The 25,527-nt window shown below is 37.7% G+C and overlaps 1 protein-coding gene across 2 annotated transcripts; it reads right to left on the bottom strand.

Moving 5' to 3' along the window:
• Positions 1–966: 966 nt before the first annotated feature.
• Positions 967–25,264, bottom strand: BNC1 (basonuclin zinc finger protein 1). Of its 2 annotated transcripts, XM_063448982.1 has the most exons (7): positions 25,114–25,264; positions 15,008–15,073; positions 11,788–11,890; positions 11,450–11,685; positions 7,709–9,612; positions 4,004–4,347; positions 967–1,258 (listed from the first exon to the last, which is right to left on the bottom strand). In XM_063448982.1, the coding sequence occupies exons 2-7, from the start codon at positions 15,014–15,016 to the stop codon at positions 1,182–1,184; spliced, it is 2,673 nt and encodes an 890-aa protein (XP_063305052.1). In that variant the 5' UTR covers positions 15,017–15,073; positions 25,114–25,264; the 3' UTR covers positions 967–1,181. The 2 variants fall into 2 exon arrangements, with proteins under 2 accessions (XP_063305052.1, XP_063305053.1); XM_063448983.1 differs by lacking the exons at positions 15,008–15,073; positions 25,114–25,264 and having other exon boundaries at positions 11,450–11,678; positions 11,783–11,864.
• Positions 25,265–25,527: the final 263 nt, after the last annotated feature.

Genomic DNA, 25,527 nt, shown 5'->3' with positions numbered 1-25,527 from the left:
TGAAATTATGATCATAAGAAATACATGAACGCTGTAGTGTTCCTTTAAAAAAAAAAAAAAAAAAAAGGGAAAGTGTTTTTAGCCACGAACCACAAGGCTAACTATTTGAAAAGAAACAAAAAGCAGAACAATGAAAATGTTTTAACCTTTGTGTTAAATTTATTTTATTATTAATTAATAAAACAAAAATGAGTTATACAAATGAACTGTAGCTATTTTGAATCCTGCGTAATCTTAACAGTGCAGGAAAAATTAAATAGAATTTAATAATAAATCGCAGTTCTATTGAACAACACTGAGAAAAACAAAACATTTATGGCATTTTACTTACACAAACAAAAAACAAACAAACACTGTTTATGGCTTCAAATGTACTACCAATATATGTATAAAAAAGGCAAAGTTCATGACTGGAAATATTTATTGTGAAGTCTGTCATGAAGCATTTAGTAGAATTTTACTTTTCCTATTCTGAAACAAAGATAAGTCATTTACAATGACAAGGACATTCTTGGGCAAATCTACTGTGCATTATTTTATAGTAGTCCAAAAAAAAAAAATTTGGATTCCATCCATTAAAAGAATCCATCTCGGATTGTTCTCATCATGAAAACTAACAAAGTCATATTCAGAATAAGTTAAACATCAACAAATTGTGACATTTATTTTACACTGCTACAATGACTACAAATGTAATTATACATTTATTTTTTTATACAGTACACCACAACACATTAACAAATCCAGTCCTACTGGAAAACCATTGAGAGAGAAAAAAATAAAAAATAAAAATTTAACCTCTTAAGCTCTTTTTTTTATTTAGCGTATAAAGGGGTAATCAGCACAGTATTTACAAATTGTGCAGTAAATATCATGTCTGTGGAAACATCTTTTTTTCTAGACTAGTTATAAAAAAAAAATAAAAGGCTTAAATTATAAAGGAATTACAGAAGAGACGTGAAAAAGTGAAATTTAAGCATTTTAATACTACAATGCCCAGAATATAAGTGCATAGCATACATGTCAAAATACATCTAATTACAGTGAAAATGCTTATATGACATAGTATCAAAACTGTACATCTGACGATCAGGATCCTACTTACAGATTATTATTTTCTACAAAAATGTAAGACCGTTTCAGCTGGCATTACAACACCCATAGTGTGATTGTGGGGTTTTTCAGTAAAGGGAGTTTTCTGTGCATCTTCTGCTCTCAAATGCTTCGTTAGTTCGCTCTTTCAAAGTCATGCTTTTTCCTGAAAATTAAAAATGCATTGAAATAGCATTAAGTAACATGCTCTTTATTTCCTCAGATAGATTTGGTATGTAGGAGAGCTCTAAGTCACCTTTGTGCTATTAAGTGACAAGCATCCCATTATTAATAATAAATTAAATGTCCTTTAGAAAACTAAAGGGACACTATAGTCACAAGAACCACTACAGCTTATGAAGTGGTTCTGGTGTCTAAAGTCTGTCCCTCCAGTAGTAGCACTGAAACAATGCTTTTTCAGAGTAAAGGCAGTGTTTACATTGCTGGCTAGTAAAAACTCTAGTGGCAGTCACTCAGATGACCACGAGAGGTGCTTCCTAGTGTAGTGCTACACTGTGTGCAGCATGGCTTATGCTTCTTCACACTCTGTATAGAGACAGTAAACATTCCACATAGAGATGCATAATAGCCTTCCAATGCTTTCCTTTGGAAAAGCATTGGATTGGCTGAGCTTGATGATCTCATCCATGAAGGTGGGGATAGCCATAGCAAGAACAGCGCAGCACTGGAGAAATGGTGAGAAAATAAGCTTTTTACTGCACAGAGAGGGTAAAGGTCACCTAAACAGCCATTTCAGCAATATAGAGTCAGGAGCACATGTTTGTTTTCCTGACATTATAGGGTTCCTTTAGGTTGAAACCTGGCACACTAAAATAAAAAGAAACATTCTAACAGTAATAGTCACTAAAGTGTGAATTGTCAGGAATTCAAAAGGATTTTCAAATTTTAAACTGAATTTGTAAAACTGAAGGTCAGTTACATTTCCAACTTGACTATTTTCATATTGTAGAATTCTGCTTGCAGTGCCAACAATTCAATCTGTAGTGAAATGAAACAGGTATACAGAGCACAAAAACATATGCTGCTCAAATTTAGAAAATATAGGTTTACCTCAAGCCATTCGTACACTGACAGTTAAAAAAATACTGTATAAATAAAAAAATAAATAAATATAAAAATACAAATGATCTAGCACTCTGCCCAAAACGAAATACTAAAAAAAGTATTCGAACCAGGGTGCTGCACTGCACTGTATATATAATCCAAAGAAATTATGAGATCACTCGCTGGATTTTCAATGAATCAAGTGTACTCAAATTCACATGTGAAAAAAATAAATAAAAAATCAACGTATCGACCTGTGTATATGGTCTTTATCAAGATTCATAAACATTGTGTAAATTAAGAAAATAAGCTTACTAAGTGTCGAAAGTGCACGAGACTGAGTCACACCCCATTGGACCACCCCTAACGTGCTCAGTGACGTGTTCACAATGACGTCATACATTAGGCAGCGTATGAAAACCACACATTTTTCATACAATATCACCGCACTAGATCATTATGGCAACGGGATGCTTTCCAGATTGGGAGGTCCTGCCGCCGGACACATGACATCATTGTGAACACGTCACTGAGCACATTAGGGGTGGTCCAATCGGCGTGTGGGAATGGGTCTCGTGCACTTTGGACACTTGGTAAGCTTATTTTCTTCCATTTATGGGGTATATAAACACAATGTTTATATAAGTACAGCATCTTGATAAAGACCTTACACAGGTCGAAACGTTGATTTTTCCACGTGTGAATTTAAATACACTTTATTGATTGATTGAAAATCCAGCGAGTGCTCTCATCATTTCTTTAGGTTATATATGTAATATATATATTTATTTTCTATTTATTTCATTTTAATTAAATCCAAAATACATCTTGGCATATCAAATGCAAAGAGTCTACCCTTACTCTGTGAGAATGTCTGCATGGAATCAAGGGCTCCCAAAGTACAAGGCTCAAAGCATCTTGGGAAGATGTTGACATTGGTCACACGGAGGTAAAATGTATCAAACTGTGGTGTATTTATCTTCGAGTGTCTTGCAAACACTTTAATTTATTAGGGTGAGGGGAGACAAAACCACCATTAGCTCACTTATGACAGCTACTCTTTAAGGGACATAAAGATACAAAATATGTCATAAGCTTTACATTGCTAAACATTATGGCGCATAAATAAAAAAGTGGGCCACAATCTATTCTGCTCATTTAAACTCCCCTGTAAATGCATTTTTTAAAATGTATTTTCTTTAACCAGTGAGAACCATTTTTATAAAAAAAACAAAAAACCCACAACTTTGTTTATTCTACTGTGAGAAGAAAGGTTTGTAAAGAATAAAAAAAGTGTCAGTCAGCGCCTTTCGGGCCTGCATCATTGCCATCATGCATCCAACAATTAGATGTTCATCTTATAAACCAAACATTTAAAGCAACATTTTACCATTTCAAAGACTTACTATGGAATCAAAGATTTAAACAAAGTTACTTTACTGGGGCAACTGATGAAGCCAAGACTGTAATTAACACATACATTTACAAGAGACATTCTGCATGATTTACTACATGACATCTACCGTCTCCAGTAAGCTTCTGTGCAAGTTAGGGTTTTGGCTATGTCTGTTTCGACTTCGCACAGATGAAAACATAGTGTTGCACCCTGCTACTTTACATTTATGGAGTTGCCGGAGATGAACCGTTTTGTAATGGGCTCTAAATGTACCCTTATTACTGTAGGTTTTATGACACATGTGGCAAGTTATTGGCATACCAGACGGTATGCTTATGAAACTCTGGCGAGCTCTATCAATTACATTAAGTTTCTGAAAGAATTCTTCCTGCGATATGAAGTTCAATTGTTCACAGTTTTCATTACTATCTTCCACTGGTATATTGTTACCTTCTTCACTACAGCCATCAGAGTCCCAGGATGAATGAGAGCTGCTTCCAGACTTCATGCTCGAAGTGGTGCTTAGATCCAAAACAACACTGTCATTGACTGGGTCTGCCCCAAAGCTGTCCAAACAAGACTCTCTGATCTTGTTCATGGGATAAACCAGACTCCCTGTTCTGTTCATCCCTTTGAAGATCACAGAGGTCTGCCCAGAGTTTTTTAATGGAGAGTCCTGATAGCAACCCTTTGTAACATCTTTTAAAAGATATGGAATACTGTAGGAGCTGTTCTGCAATTCCACAGTGTCTTTGGTCAATAGCTTATGATGAAGATTCAGATTAGAACTATGCCTGCAAGATACAAGAATATTAGAAGGAAAGTTAATGGAATTCATAATGAAAGTCACTAAACGATGTTGCAGCATTACAGTTCAAAAGTGAAGAGTATCATATATTTTACATTATCTACTGGTTATTTCGATAGCCAAATCAGGATTTCAAATCTATAATGGCATGGATGTTGGCATCTACCTTACAATTGTTTTTTATAAAGTACAAATTCATGGCTACAGTGTACTATGGGAAGACCTCATCAGACAGATCTGGGAAGTATTCAAATGACTATAGTGAATATACTATAAATATTATATCTGTATATATTAACACTTACAGTAATGTGCACACACATAAATCTGCAGTATGTAAATCACAGCACGTCCAACCCATCACTAATATCAGAGGTGATGCTGTATACATGACACACTGTGCAGACCACAAACTGATCATTCACTTTGGGTACTTTTTGAAGCCTTCGATGAGGAAATAAGTATGAAACGTTGTCATCTGCTAATTGCTATAGAAGCTAGATGTGTGGGTAACCCTAAACTAAGGAAAGAATGTGAGCACATTCTTTCAGTTTCCTCAAACACACCTGGATTCCAGTTTATAACTGCATGTACTTGGGAGAATGGATAATAAAGGAAACCTTTTACACAAAAACACTCCCATGGAAATATCTAATAAATCAAAGGCTGCATGTGCACACAGAGAGCCTACCAGCTTTTTGTAGCCTCGGGGTCGTGAAGGTAATGTGAAAAGCTCAACTCATAGCCGACTACCATTCCATTGGGAGCTATATGGAACTATGGGAAAACCCCTCTAATTTGTAGAATTAGGGCCAAAAAGCCAATACAGCTAAATAATCCCCCCTCCCCAACTCTGCTATTTTGGCAATGTAAACATTGCAAATTAGGCTTGGAATTCAACACAATTTATAAACATTTCTGAGAACAAAACGTTTGAACAGAAAATAAATAAATTATGCTCTTTAGCCTTCCTATAGTTATGTAGCAACATGTACAAATCTGCTTAGGTAACAGAATTGATCTTCAGATCATATGAGACCTTATCACCTCTTGTTCCTGTGTGTCAAATTTGCTTGGTTTCAGTTACCTGCAAATCTGATTTACTAGTTGTTGATTGTCATGCTATATAAATAGTTACAAAATATGGCTTCATAATCTACAGAAGTTTACGTTTCTCTATAGGGATAGCAACAGTTAAAAAAAACAAATTAATGCATTGCTTCGCTATTAAACAAAATGGGATGGCTTTTGCAAACCATGATCTAGTCAAATTTATATTGCCTACTTCCCTGACTATAGGGAGTATTTTATACCAAAGTTCCCATTGAAAGATACACAGTGGAAGTCCCTTTAAAAGGGAACCAACAGTTCTCTGGAATGAATAAATTGCAATAAATTGTCTGGTTACAACTATATGTTTGTTCGTCCACCCACTGTAAAGCGATGCGGAATTTGTTGGCGCTATATATAAATAATTACATAATAATAAAACATTTTACATGGACCCAAAGCCTGCGTTAGAGGGACACTATAGGCACTCATCCACTTCTTCTCATTGAAGTGGTCTGGGTTTTACTGTCCCTGACCCCTTAACCCTGCAGTTCTATGAAAACGGGCATGTTTATATTGCAGGGTTAAGATTGCCTCTCGTGACCGTCTACTAGGCAGCCACTAGAGGCCTTTTCTGTTGTTTCACAGAGATTAACTCCGTGAAATGATGATGGAAGTCCTCGTGCGGTGCAAAGTCCACACAGAAAAGCACTAACTCAATGCTTTCCTATGTTAAAGGCCTAATGTATGTGCGGTGCTCAGCACACATTCGCATGCACCGTTGCCGCTGGAGGAGGCGGAGACAGCGCCAAGGTGCTTCGGCACTGGAAATTGGTGCCTGAATGAAATAGTTTTCAACCCTTTACTTGCCGGGCGGGTGTATTCCTAACACTATATATATATTTTTTCTCCAACGAGCTACTTCGTTTCAGGCTTAATTTAATTTTATATTCATACAAACTAACAATAATAAAATTAGAAGTAACATTTTACTCTTTAAATACTTGTCACTTGACAAAACAAACCAGTTCAGCCCAGGCACATATTGCATTAGAGGAGGAGGATTCTCACTTTAGTGAATATCCCTAATAGTGGTTCTCCTCTCTCTGTGCCGACAGACAGGTACAAAGGACAGAGTTTATCATAAGGATTGATGTGGAGCCAGGATGGAGCTGCTGCTTAGCTCTATGATATAAGTTAAATAAAGCAGTGTCAAGTTCTACATTTATTTGCATCTTTTAGACCTCACAAACATATAGATTTGTTAAATATAAGGGATAAGTCAATATAACTTTAAATATCCTGGGAAGGTACAGTTCCCATTTAAGGTACATTCTCAGGACAGCTATTTCAATTGTTTGGACATTTTTGTTCAGCTAGGAGTCAGGTGGTATGGAATTATCATATAGGTTTCAGAATGGGATCATGTCAATCATTGTTAATGCTTCATATTTACAACTTAAAGAGGGTGCCTTGGTGCTGGAAAAAAGTAAGTAAAGAGCTTTTTTTAACTTACATTTTATGGCTGGATGTGGGCGGCCTTCTATAGGGTCTATATTCCTGACCCTATAAGGTTAAAAACACTATTTAGGTTGCTGCCCCCCTTACTCCTTTAAATAGGGGTAAATCTCATCTTTATTCCAGCACTTGATCATCGGAATCGACAATCTCAGCTAAGGAAGCAGGGTGTGGGTGGAGCCAAACACCACGCAGGCCAATCAACATCTCCTCATACAGATGCACTGAATCAATGCATCTCTAGGAGGAATGTTCTGCATCTCCATGTAGAGTGTGTAATGTAATGAATGTTCAGAGTCTCCATTCAGTCCACGTTGTGCACCACTGATCCAGGAAGCACCTCTAGTGGCTGTCTGAGTGGGGGGGTGGGGGTGGGGAGGTGAGTGTTGACAGTACAGCTTTAATAAAATGACTTTTGTAGTATAGCTGATGTAACTACAGCCTCACTGCTCAATTCTCTGCCACTTAGTGCCTATATATTCCTCGACAAAAAAGGAATCTTGAGTGATATTATACGTTTGTTACCTCATTGTATATGCACAAGGAGGAGGATCCTGCAATTTCGACTAAAATCTTTTATAGTTTTGCTCCAGGAGTTGAAAAAGGTAGATGGAGGCACCAGGAAAGGTCAGTTTCAGCTGAGGATATCATAAGGTTCCCTTCTAGGCACCATAAGACAGATACACAGACATGCAGGTTTGGTGTAAAGTTAATCAGATTTACAAAAGCAGAGAACTTGCAGTTGAGTGTGACAGGTTGAAACCTAAGATTTTGCTTACCTGTCTCTACTTCTCCTGGAGGGGAATGCGGCATTGCAACCATCAATTGTACATAAATGCATTTCTTTGGGGTGTACATTTTTGTAATGCATTTTAACACTGTATGGGTTTTTAAATGCTTTCTTGCATATCTCACAATGGAAGCGATTCTCCTCTTTTGGAATACGTATGTTTTGCTCACCATGATCTTTATCTAAAGAGTCAAAGCCTGAGGTCCTATGAGTCATGGAACCGAAATAGCCAACACTCACAGGATAATGTCTAAATTCAATACCGTTTTCGGAGTTTGTATGTTTTGGCTGCTCATTATTATACATGGAAGGTTCAGCCAACTGCTTTGCAACATTAAAGTGGTTTGAGTGTTCATATTTATTTTCACTTGAAGCCATTTTTAACTCATGATCTTGTTTGTGATTAATCTCCGTTTCTAATGATGGAAATTCATTTTCTGAGTCAGAAGATGCATTCTGATATTCTTTATCCATCTCAGATTGAGCATGTTGTCCTTCAGTGCTGTGAAATTTAAATGAAACAGGAGACTGAATGTGGTCTCTCTCTAGCTCACCTGAAATCCTGGTCTCTGTGTTTTTAACATGCATTTCAAAGCCATGATCACTGGTCAACTGTGGAGGGCTATCCTCTTCTGAACCCACATTTTCAGAATTTTCGCTTGCAACATCCACGGCCTCTTTTTGAATTTTGATGGGCATGCTCGATTTGCGAGACTTCTTTTTAGGCATTGCATCCAAAGATAAATCATTGGTAATGAGCTTTTCTGTAATTGAAGAGGAAATAACTGGCAGAGATGGAAGTATACCAGGTGTATTGGCAAGTTCTGCAGGTGTAACTGGACTTCGATAGAAAGGGAGAACAGGCTGTACAGTTTTCAGATTTGGAATAAGCACACAACTTTGTCCAACATTAAGAACACCAGATTGCATTTTTGAGTCAGTGCCAGGACTGGCATAGTTAGGAGGAGGTCTGTGGTCCACAGAGGAAGATTTTGATCCCAGTCTTTTGTGATCTTCAGATACAGAGACGATTAGGCCATTCCTTAAATCCTTATCACGGTTATTCCTGTTCATTGGCATATGAAGCCTTGGGTTTGGATTCGAACTATGACGATTTCTGCTACGCAGAGAACTGAATACCATGTTGCACCCCTCAATTGTGCAACGGTGTTTGATCTTCAGATGGACAGCATTGTAATGTATCTTTAGCGTTCCTTTGTCATAAAAAGTCTTTTCACAGGCAGTGCAGAAGACTCGACCTTTTCTTGGTCCAGTGCCGTTTCGATCAACAGACTTCATTTTACTCTCTGGAGAAATGGACGCCATGTCATAGCTTGTCATGGTGTTATGTGAACTAGAGTCACTTAATGGGCTATCGTCTTCTGTTTTGGTAATGACATCCTGAGCACTCACACTGGACTCATTTTCCAAAAGAAATGATGCAGAACTGGAAGTTAAGAAGCTGCTCTCAGAATATGATATGTGGGTATCTGGCTTGTATTCATTCCCTCTTTCTTGACCTCTTTCATTGAATGGCCTTTCTGGTGGAGATCCTATTAGTGGGGGAGGCACAGGACTGAAGAACTGAAAGGGCAATGTAAAAGCCATGTTGTTCATCATGCTCTCAAACGGGTGGATGCCCGATGGTGAAGCTTTTTCCAATGATGGTGGTGGAAGGGGGCTGCTCCTTAGACTGCTGTTTTCAATAAAAGCCCTAATGTCAGAACTGGCTCTGGTGGTAGGAACAAGAACAGAATACCCTTCCTTTTCATGCACTGCCATTAGCTCCACAATAGATTTAGTTTCCCCAAAACGCAGAAATTGCTGGAGAGTAGCCAGTTCTTCCTCTGCCGTCATTATAGACCAATGATCTAATACTTTTCCAGCAGCATCCTGAAACACATGAACACGTGCAAAATTAATAACTGGGTATCATCTAGATCTTCAGAGCAACACAACACTTGATAATCTTTCTTCTCTAGTACTTAAACAGTTTCGGAGTGTATATCACTTCAACTGTTATGAATACACACATTTTACACAATTATAAAACCTGCTAAACTCATTTAGTTTTAGAGAGCTCTTTAGCAACTTTACCAAAGCAAAAAAATGCATATTGTCTTTCGAAGGCCGCACATGATATTTTAAGAAGCATTTCACATCTTATTATTTCATGTTGGACAGTTAATGTAAGAATATAAATCAGAGCAATTTTGATCTTAGATTAGCTGTTCATTTAAGTCAAGCATGTATTTTCTTTTTTTGTTTCTTGCAAGCTTAATAATTTTCCAGGCAACTAAGGCCAGAGAACAAATGAACTGTTATTGATCTATTGCCAGTGTTCACAAAAAAGCAGCTGTAATTACAATTGAGTGTTGCAGTTCTAGCAAACATTGGCCATGTCTACATTTTCCCAATAACTACAATAAATATTTTATCACAGGACATGTATTTGAGAGCCTACAGAGATTTTCTTTTCAAAGCGCATGAAAGAGTGCTCAGGTTGCGGAGGAATGTATCATCATAATTTTTTCATGCTGTAGATGTTCAAGATAATTGATTCCATATTTTTAATCCCAACACTAAAATTCATGATTATCCAGATCATTAAATATTGATCTGTGTCATGATATAAGACTGTAATGGATCTTTGCATAAAAACATAATTGGAGCAAGCAGCGGGAGCCAAATGCTCTTGCAAGGCATTTCATTGCCCTGGCTTAACATGGGCCGACTGCAAGTTACCATGTGTATGGATTGTCCTGACTAAATGCTAACTCCCATATAATTTGTAAGGGGCATATGGGTCTGTTCTCAAGTAAATCTTGTGTCACGTGGTTCAGATTTACAGATTAAAAAGGTAAGGTTTTAAATTGAGTTGTTTTAAAGCTCATTTTACCAAAACTTTACTAAAATTAGCAAGAAGTTCCCCACCCTCCCCCAATATATAGCTGTGAAACACATAAAAAAATATAGAAATAAAAGTTTATATTTTCTGGTATACAGTAGACTCCAAAACGTTGGGGGAAAAAAAGGGAAAAGATTCATTGTGAAACATTAGTCCACATTTTGAGCTGCAAATTTTCTTACTGAGCAGAAGTGGCTTAAAGAAAAACGAAACTGGATTATTTGCTAAAACCCCGGGATTGTCAAGACTTCAGCAGGGAATTACAGAATTTAGGACAAATAGGGAAAAATCCCAGCTCTGTTACACATTTATAGCTTGGCTACTTTGGCATACAATTTGCAATTCCCCGGGCAATTCTCAGTTTAGTGAATAACCCTGAAAGAGTAGGCTTTGTTACCAAATTAAAACATGTAATCGAATTCTCATTCTGATTCAGTATGTCTAAAGTTCCAATGTCACTAAGCAGTGGTTATGCGTCCATTATCTAATTCTGCTGAATGCACTTACAAAGTAATAGCTGGAAAGAAAACTGGACCAATACACTGCAATCTTTTCAATGAACAGTGGACTGAAAACATAATTTGCTATATTTGACTGGCTAAAAAAAAGTTATAGGGAGAAATTTCACCTAGATTCCATCTACTGTAATTTACAGGCTTTGTGAACAAAAAATACTGGCATAGTTTATTCTTGATAACTAGTATTCATTATCACATGTATAATTTAATTTAACTCAGAGTTTCACAGTTTAGAAACTGCAAATCTCTATTTGTGGAAAGGTCCTACATAACATATTTTTTCTTAGGGTTGACTATTAGATACCTGAAGCACATAACCCCGAATGTAATCCTGAAGGGTCCAGTCGAGTGAATGCAAAATCTGAAGAACCTCTTCTTGTTTAAGGACGCTGAACAGGCGATCCAGCAAGATTTTGAGACGGATGGGAATGGCTTGGGTTCCATAGAGCATTAGGCTGCTGATATCAAATACTACACTGGACTGAACAATCTCCACTTGACTGTTAGGATAGAAGTGCGGGATCCGAAGTTTACTGAGTGCTAGAAGAAGAAATCACAGATGAGGCACAGAATAAAAAAAAAGTATGGATAAAAGCATAACCTAATAATGGATATAAGCATAACAAATTTTTAACACATTACCATGTGCTACCCATCCATGTCTGCACTGGTCACAATGGCGTGTGTTGATTTTTCCAGGTTTGAAACCCAGGCAAATGCAGTTTACTAGGGTGCACCGAATTGCCTGTAAAACAGAAAAAGGAACAGTTAGAAACGAGAGAAGCACTGATGTGTGAGTAACTGGGAGTAATATGGGAACTAAACAAAAGAAGCTGATCTAAATAAATGGTCAGCGCTGATCCAATGTTATCAAATAGGGCTCACACAGGTTCTGTTAAATTTTTACCAACTCTGACAGATAGGAGCCTGCTACTTCAGGGACCCATCTTTGGCCTATTGCATACCAAGAATAAAAGACAATGTTAACAAAATTCTTTGTTCATGGTAAGCTCTAATCATGCAAAGCTTGGCTAAAAAGGACACATAAAACATTATCTGTAAAAAAAAAAAAAAAAAAAACTCTCTCTACTACTCTGAATTAGTTAGCCTGGAAAACAGATATCACATGGCTTGATTCCCCCATCTGTACCACAACTTGAGCGGTGCGTGTCCCCACCTCCTGTAAAAACACTCCTTCAGAATTTTCATTGAGGCATGCAGCCACGTCTATAGCCCCATTCACAAAACAGAGTAGTCATCTCTAAACAGATAGCAGCTATATAGTGACTTATCAGCCAACACAAATACGGTAAAATAGAACTGCTGCCATGTGTTGAACTATGCATTCAACAAATACCTACTTAGCAGGGGTTTATAGATAACTATAGACACACTACGTTTCCCCTTTTGAGTGTGGCACAGCGGCTAGTAATCAATGATGTAGACCACGGCAGCTTAAATACCAGATGTTACCCAAAATACGGTAATTTTATGGCTTCCAAATGTGACAGATACATGAGAACACATTGCATGTTTCCCTCCCATCTGGATACCGTGCCCATCCATAAATAACCGAAAATGATGGATTTCCAACTGACAATAATACACATCAACGGTAGGCTAGACCTGTGATATTGTACTGTCCACAGCTTTCTGCCACATGGGGGAAAGAACAGGTCTGGAATTTCCAGAAAAGCTTACGAAACATCCATACAAATTACACTTCCTTTAATGAATGGGACATTATATTACATCCACCCAAACACAATATGTTTGAAACTAAATCAATACAAACAGAAGCCTTTGGCGATTTACTAGACCATTAGGGCAGTACAGCAGAAACCTACTGACTGCCCCTTTAAACAGCAAAAATATTAAATGCCTGTTTAACTTCATCTTCTCAACTATTTTAATTTGTTTAGCCTTGTCTAATAGGTTAAATATTAGGGTTTATCCCCTATAAACCTGGCAGTGTCTATCATTCCTTATAAACCTGACAGAATAGAACATGAAAGCATTTTCCAGTTCTTGGTCTGTGTAACCTTAACTCTGTGTACATTATGTCCCTTTTAGCATCCATTCAGGATACTCAGGGTGCCTTGTGTTGTACTTTAAGATCTGTGTTCTCTAGCTGTGACTTTTTAGGACTGCTGTTGGTAATCCATATTACAATGATGCAAGCCATCCCTGCATCTGTTTCAGCATACATTGTGTATTCTCCATATATGTGTTGACATATCTTTCTTAATCACAGATATCACACAGCAGAGATTCAGCCTATATAAGCCAGCTACTCCCTTGCTTCAGGGCACTTGAGCTGTTCTTGTTCATGTGAACAGTTCTGTAGGATTCAAGTGCTCTGTTGTGACTCAGCCTGACTATTAGGACTTCGGTCTCCCTGACACTGCATGTTCTGCCTTTATCCCTCTAACAGCAGCGTATATTGACCCCACTGGCTTGTAAAATGGGCTGGGCCTTTTAGTCCATGGGTTTAGATGGATAATGTTGGTATTCAATTTTCACATTTTCATTGCAACTACAGTATGGGTTGGCTATGGGTCGCTATGTCAGAAACCTAGTGGACAGCACATTCAGACTTACAGCACCTTAATCATTAACTTTAGCTGTAGTGGTTATGTTGCTTAGAACATCCCTATAACAATTTTCATTTCTGGTATCCCGACTCTAGTTTGTCTATGTTTAGTTATATCACTACATGTATCTAAAACTATCCTTCCCTTTGGCGCAACTTCCACATAATTTCTACCAAATCAGTCTTGGATGGCCATGACACTGTGCAGACTAGGGAGTGAAAATGTAGTGATGCCTCATGTATATACACCCAGTAAGCAGGTGCTCAGATCTATATATATGAAAATCTCATCAAAACCTAAGATTATAAATACTCAAAATGGACCATTTGGTAACGCCAATGTTGTTTTGAGCTAAATTGTTTAACTTAGCATATATGCCATGCTTGCAATCCATGCTGAGAACTTTGTACTGCATTTATGTATTTATCCCTAATGTGTGGTATTGTCAAAAGGATAGCGAACATTCAACTATTTTCCCTATCTCGAATCTTAAAGGATCTAGATTTACTGAAAAAAAAAAATCGAAGGTTCGAGGCTGGAATAATCTCCTAGTTACTCTGATTTAAAATAAAAAATGTGACGCATTATAAACATTACATAAGAAAAATAGTTCCTTATGTATAACAAATCCTAAGGTTTTACTTGATGTTTGCATTTGTTGTTGAATACGAATTATCTTCTTGAAAAGTTTCTGGGGACTGTCCAACTCTGAAATAGCTTGCATACAGTTTCAAGAGATAAATAAATTATGATGTAACGGCTCATTTTCTACCTCATGATGTATTAAAAATATTCAAAAGCTACCTGGTGTGAGGTTCCCAAAATTAAGGTGGCCAACTACGTTTTAAAAATACCTAAAAACTTGCAGCTGCAACATCAAAAGCACAGGGAGTACTACAGATTTTCCAAAAATAATTAAGTCTCCACATTTTTCAAAGCATAATATCCCATTAATTCTCAGAGGAAAACCATTCCTTCTGCTAAAGGAGTGGAAAACAGATTAGGAGAGCATAACAAAAATAGTCTCAAATTCTCAGTTACCGTTTCATCAGCAGCGTTTCCTTTGCTGTAAGAGAATTTGTGTAAAGCCTACAAGAATTCTATGATGTTGAATTATCTGTTTACGACCATACACACATTGGGTCACTCCAGGCACCCACACAAGTTAGGTGTATGTGTGGGTTCAATTACAGTTATCTTTTCTTTATTGTTTTTAAGTTGACAAATATAATTTGATGGTAAAGTGTTAAAAGTGGATGAAAACATACCTCATTCATTTTGTGCTCTGTTCCTTCCCCGCAAACAGCTGAATCTCATTCTCCGGAACGCACTCACTAACACACAAAACAGAAGGTCAAGTTACTTTTTGAAAACACGTCTTGGCAAACATTCCTGACCAGCTACCACCCTACTTAGAGATATTTACCGTGTAAAAAATAATGACTTCTGTGGAGCATCAAAAGACTTTAACCCCTGCACCCAATTTAATTTTTTTAAAGGAATTTTCAATGTTTCTCACACTTACCAGTGATTGTGAACAAGCAGACACACGAGTCTTGCAGTTTAAAGGTTAAACAAAATTTAGAAGGGGTCTCGATTTTTTTTTTTTTTTTTTCTGGTTTACTGCATCTGGATTCACGAGGTGAAAAGGTTGATCCTCCCAGCTGTTGCAGAACTACAACTCCCACAAAGCTTTGCTAGAACAAGGCTGGCAAGTCATCATGGTAATTGCAGATCTACAACAGCTGGATCTTGAGGGAACTCACAGGAGAACCAATGCTCAACTTTAACATGATCATCAAGCTTCTTACTCAACTAAAAAAAACAAACTACACAGACAATATATATATATATCCTTTATAAAGTAATGACATGTAGCAATAAAATGTGTTGGTAAATATCTACGAACAAAATGGATGTTCAGCAAAGAACTGGCAAATGAGTTGTTAGCACCTTATCGTTTCCTATAATGCTTTCTATTGCACACATTAGCTGTGTGTGCGGATGATCTAAACCTTGTAGCATTCGCTTATGATCTAAATATTTATTTTGCTAGACCTACAGTAGTGATGATGTACTGTGTATACATTTACTGCATACCTGCGTTCTCTCTATTATTACTTTATAACTGTTCAGTAAAGTTTACACAGAATATTCGTGCCCTTGGGAGTCGGGTGTCCATGCAGTACCTTTTGGCCAACCAGACTAAAAGTTTATAAGGCAGCCGTTATTGTTTTTTGACAGGGACCCATGTTATGCACACGGTAGTAGCTTTGGCTACCCATTCTAAAATTGCTAAAATTAGCTTACCAACCTATCAGTTTGGACATTCTTTATTTTAATATAATATATGAAAAAAAAATTATAGTTAAAAAAAACAAAAAAATTACCTCAGTAATCTCAGCTTCAGGTATTGGGAAAACTCTCCCATTGGTTTTGGTGTGCCTGTTCCTACAAGAGTTACCCCAGTAATATAGCACAGGGATCCACATTTGAGTTCTGACCTAAAGGCTTAGGTCCAGTGATATAGAGGATAGTCACTCTACCATGTGTAGGCAGATGCTTTGCCAGAATAATGGCTATAAGAACATTATGGCAGATATAGTCCACAATATCTGGCTTGCCAAAGGCTGCCTACCCTTGGTCTATACACTTAAAGACTGACTGGCCAAGATGTTCTGAAAGTGTTAATAATTATCTAATGTATCTATCTATGAATTGGTATAGTGCATGAACTACATAGCTTGCATTTAAGAGGTAGTGAATATGTAATCAATAAAACGTTAAATATCTAGGTCAGGAATTGGCAGTATTAACACTAGTACAGATGGTGTGCATAGAGTAGAGAAGGGGCGAGCCACAGATGGGTAAACTTGCTGGTTGGGTACGCAAGTTCTGCTTTCTATATTGAAGACTTTCTGTAGGCTCTAATCGCAGAGTCCTTATGGCTTAAAGGGACACTATAGTCACCAAAACAACTTTAGCTTAATGAAGCAGTTTTGGTGTATAGATCATGCCCCTGCAGTCTTAATGCTCAATTATCTGCCATTTAGGAGTTAAATCATTTTGTTTATGAACCCTAGTCACACCTCCCTGCATGTGACTTGCACAGCCTTCCATAAACACTTCCTGTAAAGAGCCACCTAATGTTTATCCTCCCTTTATTGCAAGTTCTATGTAATTTAGATTATCCCTTGCTAGACCCTGCAAGAGTCTCCTGTATGTGATTAAAGTTCAATTTACAGAGCAAGAGATAAACATGTTTAAGGTAAATTAAATCTGATTGAAAGTGAAACCAGCTTTTTTTCATGCAGGCTGTCAATCAGAGTCAGGGGAGGTGTGACAAGGGCTGCATAAACATAATCAAAGTGATTTAACTCCTAAATGACAGTGAATTGAGCAGTGAAACATGAGAGGCATGAGCTATACACTAAAACTGCTTCAGTAATCTAAAGTTGTTTAGGTGACTATAGTGTTCCTTTAAATAATAGGTGTCCTTATCTGCAGCTACTTATATTTTAGAAATCTGCTTTCCAATTAAAGGAGGAAGAACGTTGCAGCTATACGAATGGCATAGCATGTTTAACCTCTGCTAGACAAGGGGTTTGGCATATCCTATATCATCAAAACATTCCTGGCGCATCATCTGTCACAAAAGGGTTAAAAGCAATGATGGCAGTGTAAAAGTAAAGCATAGTGGTGGAGGTACCGTCTTGAGGTATGTGTTGTGTTTTGGCTGCGAAGAATCGGTTAAAAAAAAGGATTTTTTTTTTTGCTGCTCTAGATGAGTAACAGACAGACAATCAGGCTGATTCGAGAACACTGTGATATCATGACCCACGCGGCAGTCTTCAGAAGATGCTGCTATCCCACATGCGAGCATAATCAGATAGGTGGAAAATGCCAGAACACAAGAAATACTTGTACTATGGAAGTCATGTCTCGATATCAATTAACAGATGAGCAATAATGGCTAACGCACACAGGAAGGGATTAGATCACTCTGATCTTGCATCATTTCACAATTAACCATACCAGTGCTGTGTAAGAACACTGGAGAATAAAACTAAAACTTTAATGTTAGGATTCTAGGACCAAACAATCAATGATCAAGCACAGTTACAGTACTAAACAAAAACTGGACTCCTTAACCCATTAAGTACCATTCAAAAAAATTAAAATCAAAATCTTTGCTCATCATCCCCATTGTATGGATATTCATTTAAATTGTTCTCAGGCAAAATGGTTAAATTACTGAATTACACAGTTATTATTAATATTTATAAAGAGCCAACAGATTCCGCAGCGCTGTACAATGGGAAACTATGTCACTTAGAATGCGGTGTTATGAGTACATGAGTTAGGCTTGAGGTTTTGGATTGTGTTAAGAGTCAGGAGGCTTAGGGTTTACGAGAATTAGAGATGCTTCTACTGTGTCTCCAACAATCCTCAGCCAGTCAATCCACCCAGCACCTCCTGAGCAGGGTAGCATTCTTATTGAGCCAGGTAAAGTTGAAAAACGGGGCAATAATTGTGTTACACTATTTTTAAACAAGTTTACATTATAGCACTGTAATCATGAGATCTTATGCCAATATCCACATTTGAATGTGAACTGTTGCTATTCAATAATAATCTTGACGGTTACTCTGCCGGTTACTCTAAACGGTTACTCTGCCCAATAGCTACAAATTCTTCCTTTTTATTTTTTATGTGAAACACTTGTAAATCGAGGTTTGTATTTTCGTTCTACAGAGATATGAAACTAGTATGTTAAAATGTATGAAGAGGCTTAGTTTTATGTTTAAATATAAAGAAAGGTATCGCTGTCTTAATATGAGATGGACTAAATGGATTTAAAATGCCAATATTTGCAGTGTTGCTAAATCCTGCAAAGAGGCAGCTGTATCATATGAGGATTTAAAAAAAAAAAAAAAAAAAAAAAAAAAAAATCAAGGTGAGAGGTTTTACAGCAGTGAATGAAACCTACCCAGCTTCTTAATTATTCTGTGGCGCCTGTGTTTCAGCAGGTGTATTTGTTCTGAATTTAGGACAGTAACAGGCAGCACTTCACTGGACCAAAAGCTTTTCAATATATCTCACATTGGAGAAATGACCTCATCTGCCCAGAGCAGTGATGGATTCTTCAAATCTTTATGGACAAGTGCATGTGTTTTTTTTTCATTGAAGAGTATGATCACTTTCTTTGAGAGGTACAAGTACAAGTCCATATTGGAGTGATCTGGTTCTTTTGACCATAGAAGAGTGGAATATTCATAAATCAGTGTGCTACACTACTGGTTACAACCAAAATCACTGCATCAACCAAGATCTTGCAGAATGAAAAAAGTCAATAGAATTGATAAAACATCCAACCACATTTTTATTGCTATGGTTTGTCTCAATGATTCAAGGTAACAGGCACCCGTAGAACATAGATAGGCGCACATATTCAAAATTAATGTAATTAAAATATATATATATATATATTTTTTTTTTTTTATTATTATTAGTTTATATTTAGTTACATAAGGCGATTTCAAGAATATTGTATTATGTATTTGATTTTCTTAGCCACTGAAGCTGGCAAAAAAAGTATACAGTAGAATTCTAGGTTTTATCACCCAGTATTACAGGCCTGTCTGGTCCAAAGAAGTTCATATGACAAGGTGTGTAACTCTCCGTTACTTCTCTTAAAGGACCACTCTAGGCACCCAGACCACTTCAGCTTAATGAAGTGGTCTGGGTGCCAGGTCCTTCTAGGATTAACCCATTTTTTCAGAAACATAGCAGTTTCAGAGAAACTGCTATGTTTATGAATGGGTTAAGCCTTCCCCCTATGTCCTCTAGTGGCTGTCTCATTGACAGCCGCTAGAGGCGCTTGCGTGCTTCTCACTGTGATTTTCACAGTGAGAGCACGCCAGCGTCCATAGGAAAGCATTGTGAATGCTTTCCTATGTGACCGGCTGAATGCGCGCGCAGCTCTTGCCGCGCGTGCGCATTCAGCCGACGGGGAGGAGAAGAGGAGGATCGGAGGAGGAGAACAGGAGGAGATCTCTCCGCCCAGCGCTGGAAAAAGGTAAGTTTTTACCCCTTTCCCCTTTCCAGAGCCGGGCGGGAGGGGGTCCCTGAGGGTGGGGGCACCCTCAGGGCACTCTAGTGCCAGGAAAACGAGTATGCTTTCCTGGCACTAGAGTGGTCCTTTAATAGAATATTAAACAAACTAAAATATCCGCTAGGCTGATCTGCTAGCTCAACCAGGGCACACAGCAGAAGCACTAATTGTTCATGTAGAAGATTAAGACCGAACAAAGATGATAGATTAGTGAAAATGCCAGATTAAAAAGTTTTAAAAAAAATAAAATAATAATAATAATTTAAAGTTAATAAATTGGGATTAATATGAATGACCTGTAAACCCATTAAATCATAGGATCTTAAAGTCAGTCTTCAGTCAGGAGTCTCCAGACCCCCCCCCCCCCCCCCCCCTCCCATGAGCACACGTGGATTAAAGTGCATCTGTCATCCAAAATCAACTTTGTTCATACAGCATCAAAAAGGATTTGTAGATTTGCAGCCAGAATTGCAAACAAATGCATTGTAAATCAGCAATGGTCACCATGGTTCCAGATTCTCACTAAAGTTTAGTATAGCATAGAAATGATGTGCAATGTCTAAAAACTGTTGGAAAAAAATATACTGTATATTAACAGTTTATTGCATGTTACATATTTGTAACATCTATTAGATGATATATGTAGAAAGTGCACTTGTGTTTCATAAAAATCCCAGCACTCTGTCCCCACCGCACAGCCCAAGGAGACGTCCAATACATATTTAAAGGGGAAGTTTGACATCCCAATATTGATTATTAATACTATGTATACTCATCTCCAATATTTAACAAACATGGAATTGTGAGGTGTTAAAAAATAAAATTAAACTTATATATCCACAATGCTTTATCTTGCAATCTGGCTCTTCCATCTTAGCTCTCTGTCAATCATGGTTTTAAACACCAACCTATGCACCTGGCATTCCGAATAAAAAAAATAAGATAAATTAAACATGGTTTCAAATTCTCCTCGTCACTTGCAATGTTTGTGCTGGCTTTGCCTTGTCTCAACTGGTTTATGACGTAATTTACTGAACCTTTAATAAAAATGTAAAACAGAACATCACATGAAATAAAAATGGTTAACACTTGTTATAGGTGATTTCCAATGGTTTAATTCATGGTGTAAATTTCAGAGAAGTGGCAGTTCCCCTTTAATAAGGGTTTGTTTTGCCAGAACAATGTACACAGGTTGAATTATATCACTAACCTGAAGGGGCCTTTTTCTACACCTCTGTGAGTATGACACATCCACTTTAAGCACAGGTACAGCTAAGCGGCTTGTAACCACACCAACATTGCTATTTATTAGTAACCAGACACAAAAGACAGCCGCTAGCAGTCCAGCCAAAGCAGACTACATGTCCCATCATGACCTTTCATCACAAACTTGCAGTCAAAGTCTTCAACACCTAAAGTCAAATAAAGCCTTGACGTACGTTTTACTTATGGCATCCAGTTTAAATCCTTCATGCATGGAAATCAAATGAGAAGCAGAAAGTAGTAGAGAAGTACATGCAATGTCACAGCATCAATGGAAAGCCTCTGTCACTCCAGCTACAAAGGACCACATCTCCTATCATGCCTCCAGCTTCAGAAAGTTAAGGAAGGTTATGTACAGAGCAGTAAAATAGTGGCATTTAATTATTTTTTTCCCTTGACAAGACAAGGACTGGCCAATCCAGGGCACATATATAACAGAAGGGCCATATATAACAGAAGGGTGGGGGGCTTGCTCAGTGGATTTTTGCTCATCCTCTGACAAGAATGAGGATGTGTCGAGGACACAGGTGACAATGTATATATATTTTTTTTAGATTAAAAAGGATTTTTGTAGTTCGGTTTTTGTGCAGTTCACATTTTTACTGTATGTCTATGGCAAAACAAGACAGAAAACAGGTATAAATGCCTTTACAAAATGCATGCATTCCTGGATAAACTGGGTAGTTCACTAAAGAGAGAATTGCTGAGAATTCAAAGTGAATTTTAAAGGTAAGGTCAAAATAGTCAAACTGGTAGCAAAGCTACTTGGAGAACTTTACCAGTTCAGCCTTAAAATTAAAAAAATTCAACTTTGAAGTGCGATAATTCCCACTTGAGTAAATAGCCCTGAAAGATCTTAGGTGGCAGGTAAGTGTTAAGAGTCACCGTGCGTCTAAAGTATTTTCTTGTGCAAACTGTTGAAAATCATGAAATCTACACAGAGTACAACCTTAGAGAAACCACACATTAAATAAACCCATAATTGTTGGTTTTGCTCACCCTTGCAATGCACTGACTAGAAGGTGCTCTGGAGTTTACCAGGACCTATAGCGAGTCTTGAAATGCATTATTCTACGGAAGTACATCGACAGACAACTTCTAACACCTTTCAAGTGACAATAGGTTTATCAGTGTGTTGCTCGAGACAGAAGGCTGCTAGCTAGATTGTAGCCAAGCAGAAAGACATTTTGATTTAAAATGATGGTCCTGACAGCCAGAAATGTACTAATGGACAAGGGCTCTATAAAGGTAGTGTGATGGAGGTGACGAGTGAAGACATAAAGCAAGGCCAGGCACAAAAGGTAGAACAGAGGAGACATCCTTTGATTCCCTGGACACAGGGAATGACAAGACAGAGCAAGTCATAGCAACCCCTCAACTCCCTGTGACTTGCAAAGCATTAAAGAAATACAATGGCAAAAAGAAAGAAGTGATTGAACAATACATTAATTGAGTAAAATTGGGGTAAGTTATAACTCCATGTCAAATTCAGAGAGCCATGAGATACCCATGTGGCACTTAACATGTAAAGGGTTTATTCGCTAAACACTGAGCTGCAGTGAACTTAAAAAAACATATTGAAAAATGTAGACAAGCAGGCAAATTTACCCAAATCATGTTTTTTAACCTAACCGGTTTAGTTTTCATTTAACGATTTAGTAAATAAGCCCCTAAGACTTCCTGCTATCCACAGAAGGTTTTCTGAACAATTTGGTATTAGCTACATGATTCTGACAACTCAAACTCTGGGTTCTAGCATGATAAAATCATTGTGCATTGGTGTCCTGGTCAAGTAGTAGAATGTTCCAAACCTCTATCACCTTCTTATTCTCTACCACTAAGGCACTGTCCAATATTTTGCAGGGGTACTAAGGAATAACCTGAGATGTTCATCATCATCATCAGTCCTTTGAGTTTATACAAAAATATTTCAGAACAAGTTGGATTCTTTAAAAAGTGGCTTTCCATAAACACAGAAATGCAATTAAATCGACTGAATTGGAACAGAGGAGGAGAGGGGATAGGGCTACACATACACAAACTTGTCATTTTGAATTAAAGATATACCATTACATTGTTAAGGTATGAATGGGGCTACTGTATAGACAAATTGGAAATATATGCTTGCAGGCTGCCTTAAACTATGTCGCAGGTCAGGCAGGGGTAGTGTACATCAAATTTCACACATGTTTAGACCCATTTTGTCATTCTACGCAGCAGGACTTCAGAGCACAAACAGTGAATAATTCTCTCAGACTTAAAAGTGCACAGCACTGCATGGGCCATCTGACACAGTAAGGGTTAAGACAACACCACTGACCAGAAGAACTGAAATCTATTTCAAAGTAATGGGGGAAAATGGACTAAATATACTTTTCTTTTTAAGTCAGATGGTTAGTTTACAATAAAATCTAACTGAAGAATTATATATTCTAAAGAAAAAGAAAAAAATATATAATAATAATAAAAAAAAGGAAACTGCAGTTTTTTTCGTGGTCCATGTTTATTTTGCAACAAGATCTGCACATAAACATTTTTTTTTATTTTAGATTTTTAAATGCCGGTACCCACTTTGTACTCCAACAAAGCATGCAGCAGAGACGGTGGCAGCTCTGTAGCAAGAAAAAAGGCTTAGCAAATGAGAAGAACATGTTTCTACACTGGCTTTGAGAAAGTTTGGCTTCCAGCTATGCACTGATTAATATCAGATCTCCTCCTTTACTTGCCTCTTGACAATCGTGTCACATCTGGCTGACAAATCCTTACAAGCCTATCCAAACCTAGGCAGCCCAGATCATGCTCCAGGACTCGCTGGGAGGAAGCGGCAAACACCAGCCCTGTACTGATGTACCATCATGAAACTAATGAAGCTGACTTCACTTGTAGGCTGAGAAGAACATGAAGCAGCCCAACACGCCTGAAGCTCTAGCAGAGAACAGAAGTTAGCTCACCGAAGAGATAAGGCAAACAATAAGCTTTTCCAGTTCAAAAAGCCAGTCAGCTAGAGGATTTGGAATTCTCCAGGAAAGTATCGTAAGGGAGACAACTACTGATTAACTCTTTACACCAGCAAATAGGACAAAAACACCTGGACTCCAGTGACAAGAGATGGGATTTTTTTTGGGGGGGGGGGAGGGGGGTTGTTTTAGGCTAGCATTAAAATCCACTCCAGACCTTTTGAACTACAAGTGTTACGCCAAGCTTAGAAAATTAACTTATCGATTTTATATGTTTAAAGAAATCTTTTGCTGTATTGATTATTCTTTATAGAATAGAGTAATGCTGCAAATGTACACCCTTTTCCTTTCATTTCATCTACCTCCTTTCAAGAGAAGCTGAAATGTATTCAGTACTATAGGCAGCGTATAAATGCAGTCCATTAATTGCTAAGATGGTGAAATATACCGCAAACCTCTTGTAAGAGCTCATGAAGTGAGTGCTGTCATCTACCCATAGCTCATACTGGTGTCATCTTCAGTGCGCTCAATGTAATGGGGCTACAAAACTAAGTATGCTCTAAGGAAGGACAGCAACAGGCTCGCATTAAAAAGGAGAACATCATATGCATAATTTACACAGACATACCGCTGGACACTAATAATACTGAAAAGGACTTCAGGAAAATGGGTTTTACTGCCTGGCTCTTAAGAGCAACCCTGCATCACAGCATTAGTACATTTTCTTAAAGCACTCAGTGGTCAGAGTCACAGTGTCGCATATTCGCATGGATCCAAAGCAGAAAATTAAAATGGACATTTGAAAACCAAAACAAACAAACAAAAAAATGTAAAAATAATAAAAAATATATATATTATTATCAGAAACACAATCTCTATAAATCAATGTAGCTCGAAAAACAAAAATGCACTGTTTGGTTCTTTACGATAAGGTTTTTAAAACTGCACACAATTTGTAACAATAGGTACAAAATAATAATGAAAAAAAAAAATTAAAACAAAACACAAAGTCACAACAACAACAAAAAAAGTTTCTTACTTTGTCCATTACTAGGGGGTTTTCATGATAATAGGGTCACAGCCAGTTCTTCATTCCCTCAATGAGTACTCCAGCTATGTACTTGAAGCGGACTCCTGTCTGTACAAGTACTAAAACAGAACATCACACGCCTTCTTAGCCTCTTCTTAGTCTGAATATGTGCACCTCAAGGTCTGATGAATGCTAACACTGTGCACAGGGGAGTGGAATGAGATCCTCCCACTTGGTGTTCTCTGGGCCCTGTAAGTTTGTGTCTGTCTGTCTCACCTCTGCAGCACGCTCTCACCTCAGTGGCCCTGGTGTGCTGTGTTCCAGCATGCTCTCAGTCACAGGGCAGTCCCCTCACAGCTGGCTCGAAGAGGGCATGACACTCATCTTTCACAGAGATTTGATCAAAAGGAATCGCAGAGGCTT

Source organism: Pelobates fuscus, chromosome 3 (genome assembly GCF_036172605.1).
Source record: "Pelobates fuscus isolate aPelFus1 chromosome 3, aPelFus1.pri, whole genome shotgun sequence".
In the NCBI taxonomy this organism is placed as follows: Eukaryota; Metazoa; Chordata; class Amphibia; order Anura; family Pelobatidae; genus Pelobates; species Pelobates fuscus.
The sequence above is the reverse complement of the archived record's forward strand: the minus strand, read 5'-3'. Positions and strand labels throughout refer to the sequence as shown.

Coding starts and splice junctions, on each gene's coding strand:
- BNC1 (XM_063448982.1), bottom strand. Junction 9,613..11,449: donor TTCGGGGTTATGTGCTTCAG/GTATCTAATAGT, acceptor CATGTGTTTCAG/GATGCTGCTGGAAAAGTATT. Junction 1,259..4,003: donor TGATGGCTGTAGTGAAGAAG/GTAACAATATAC, acceptor TTTAATTTTCAG/GAAAAAGCATGACTTTGAAA.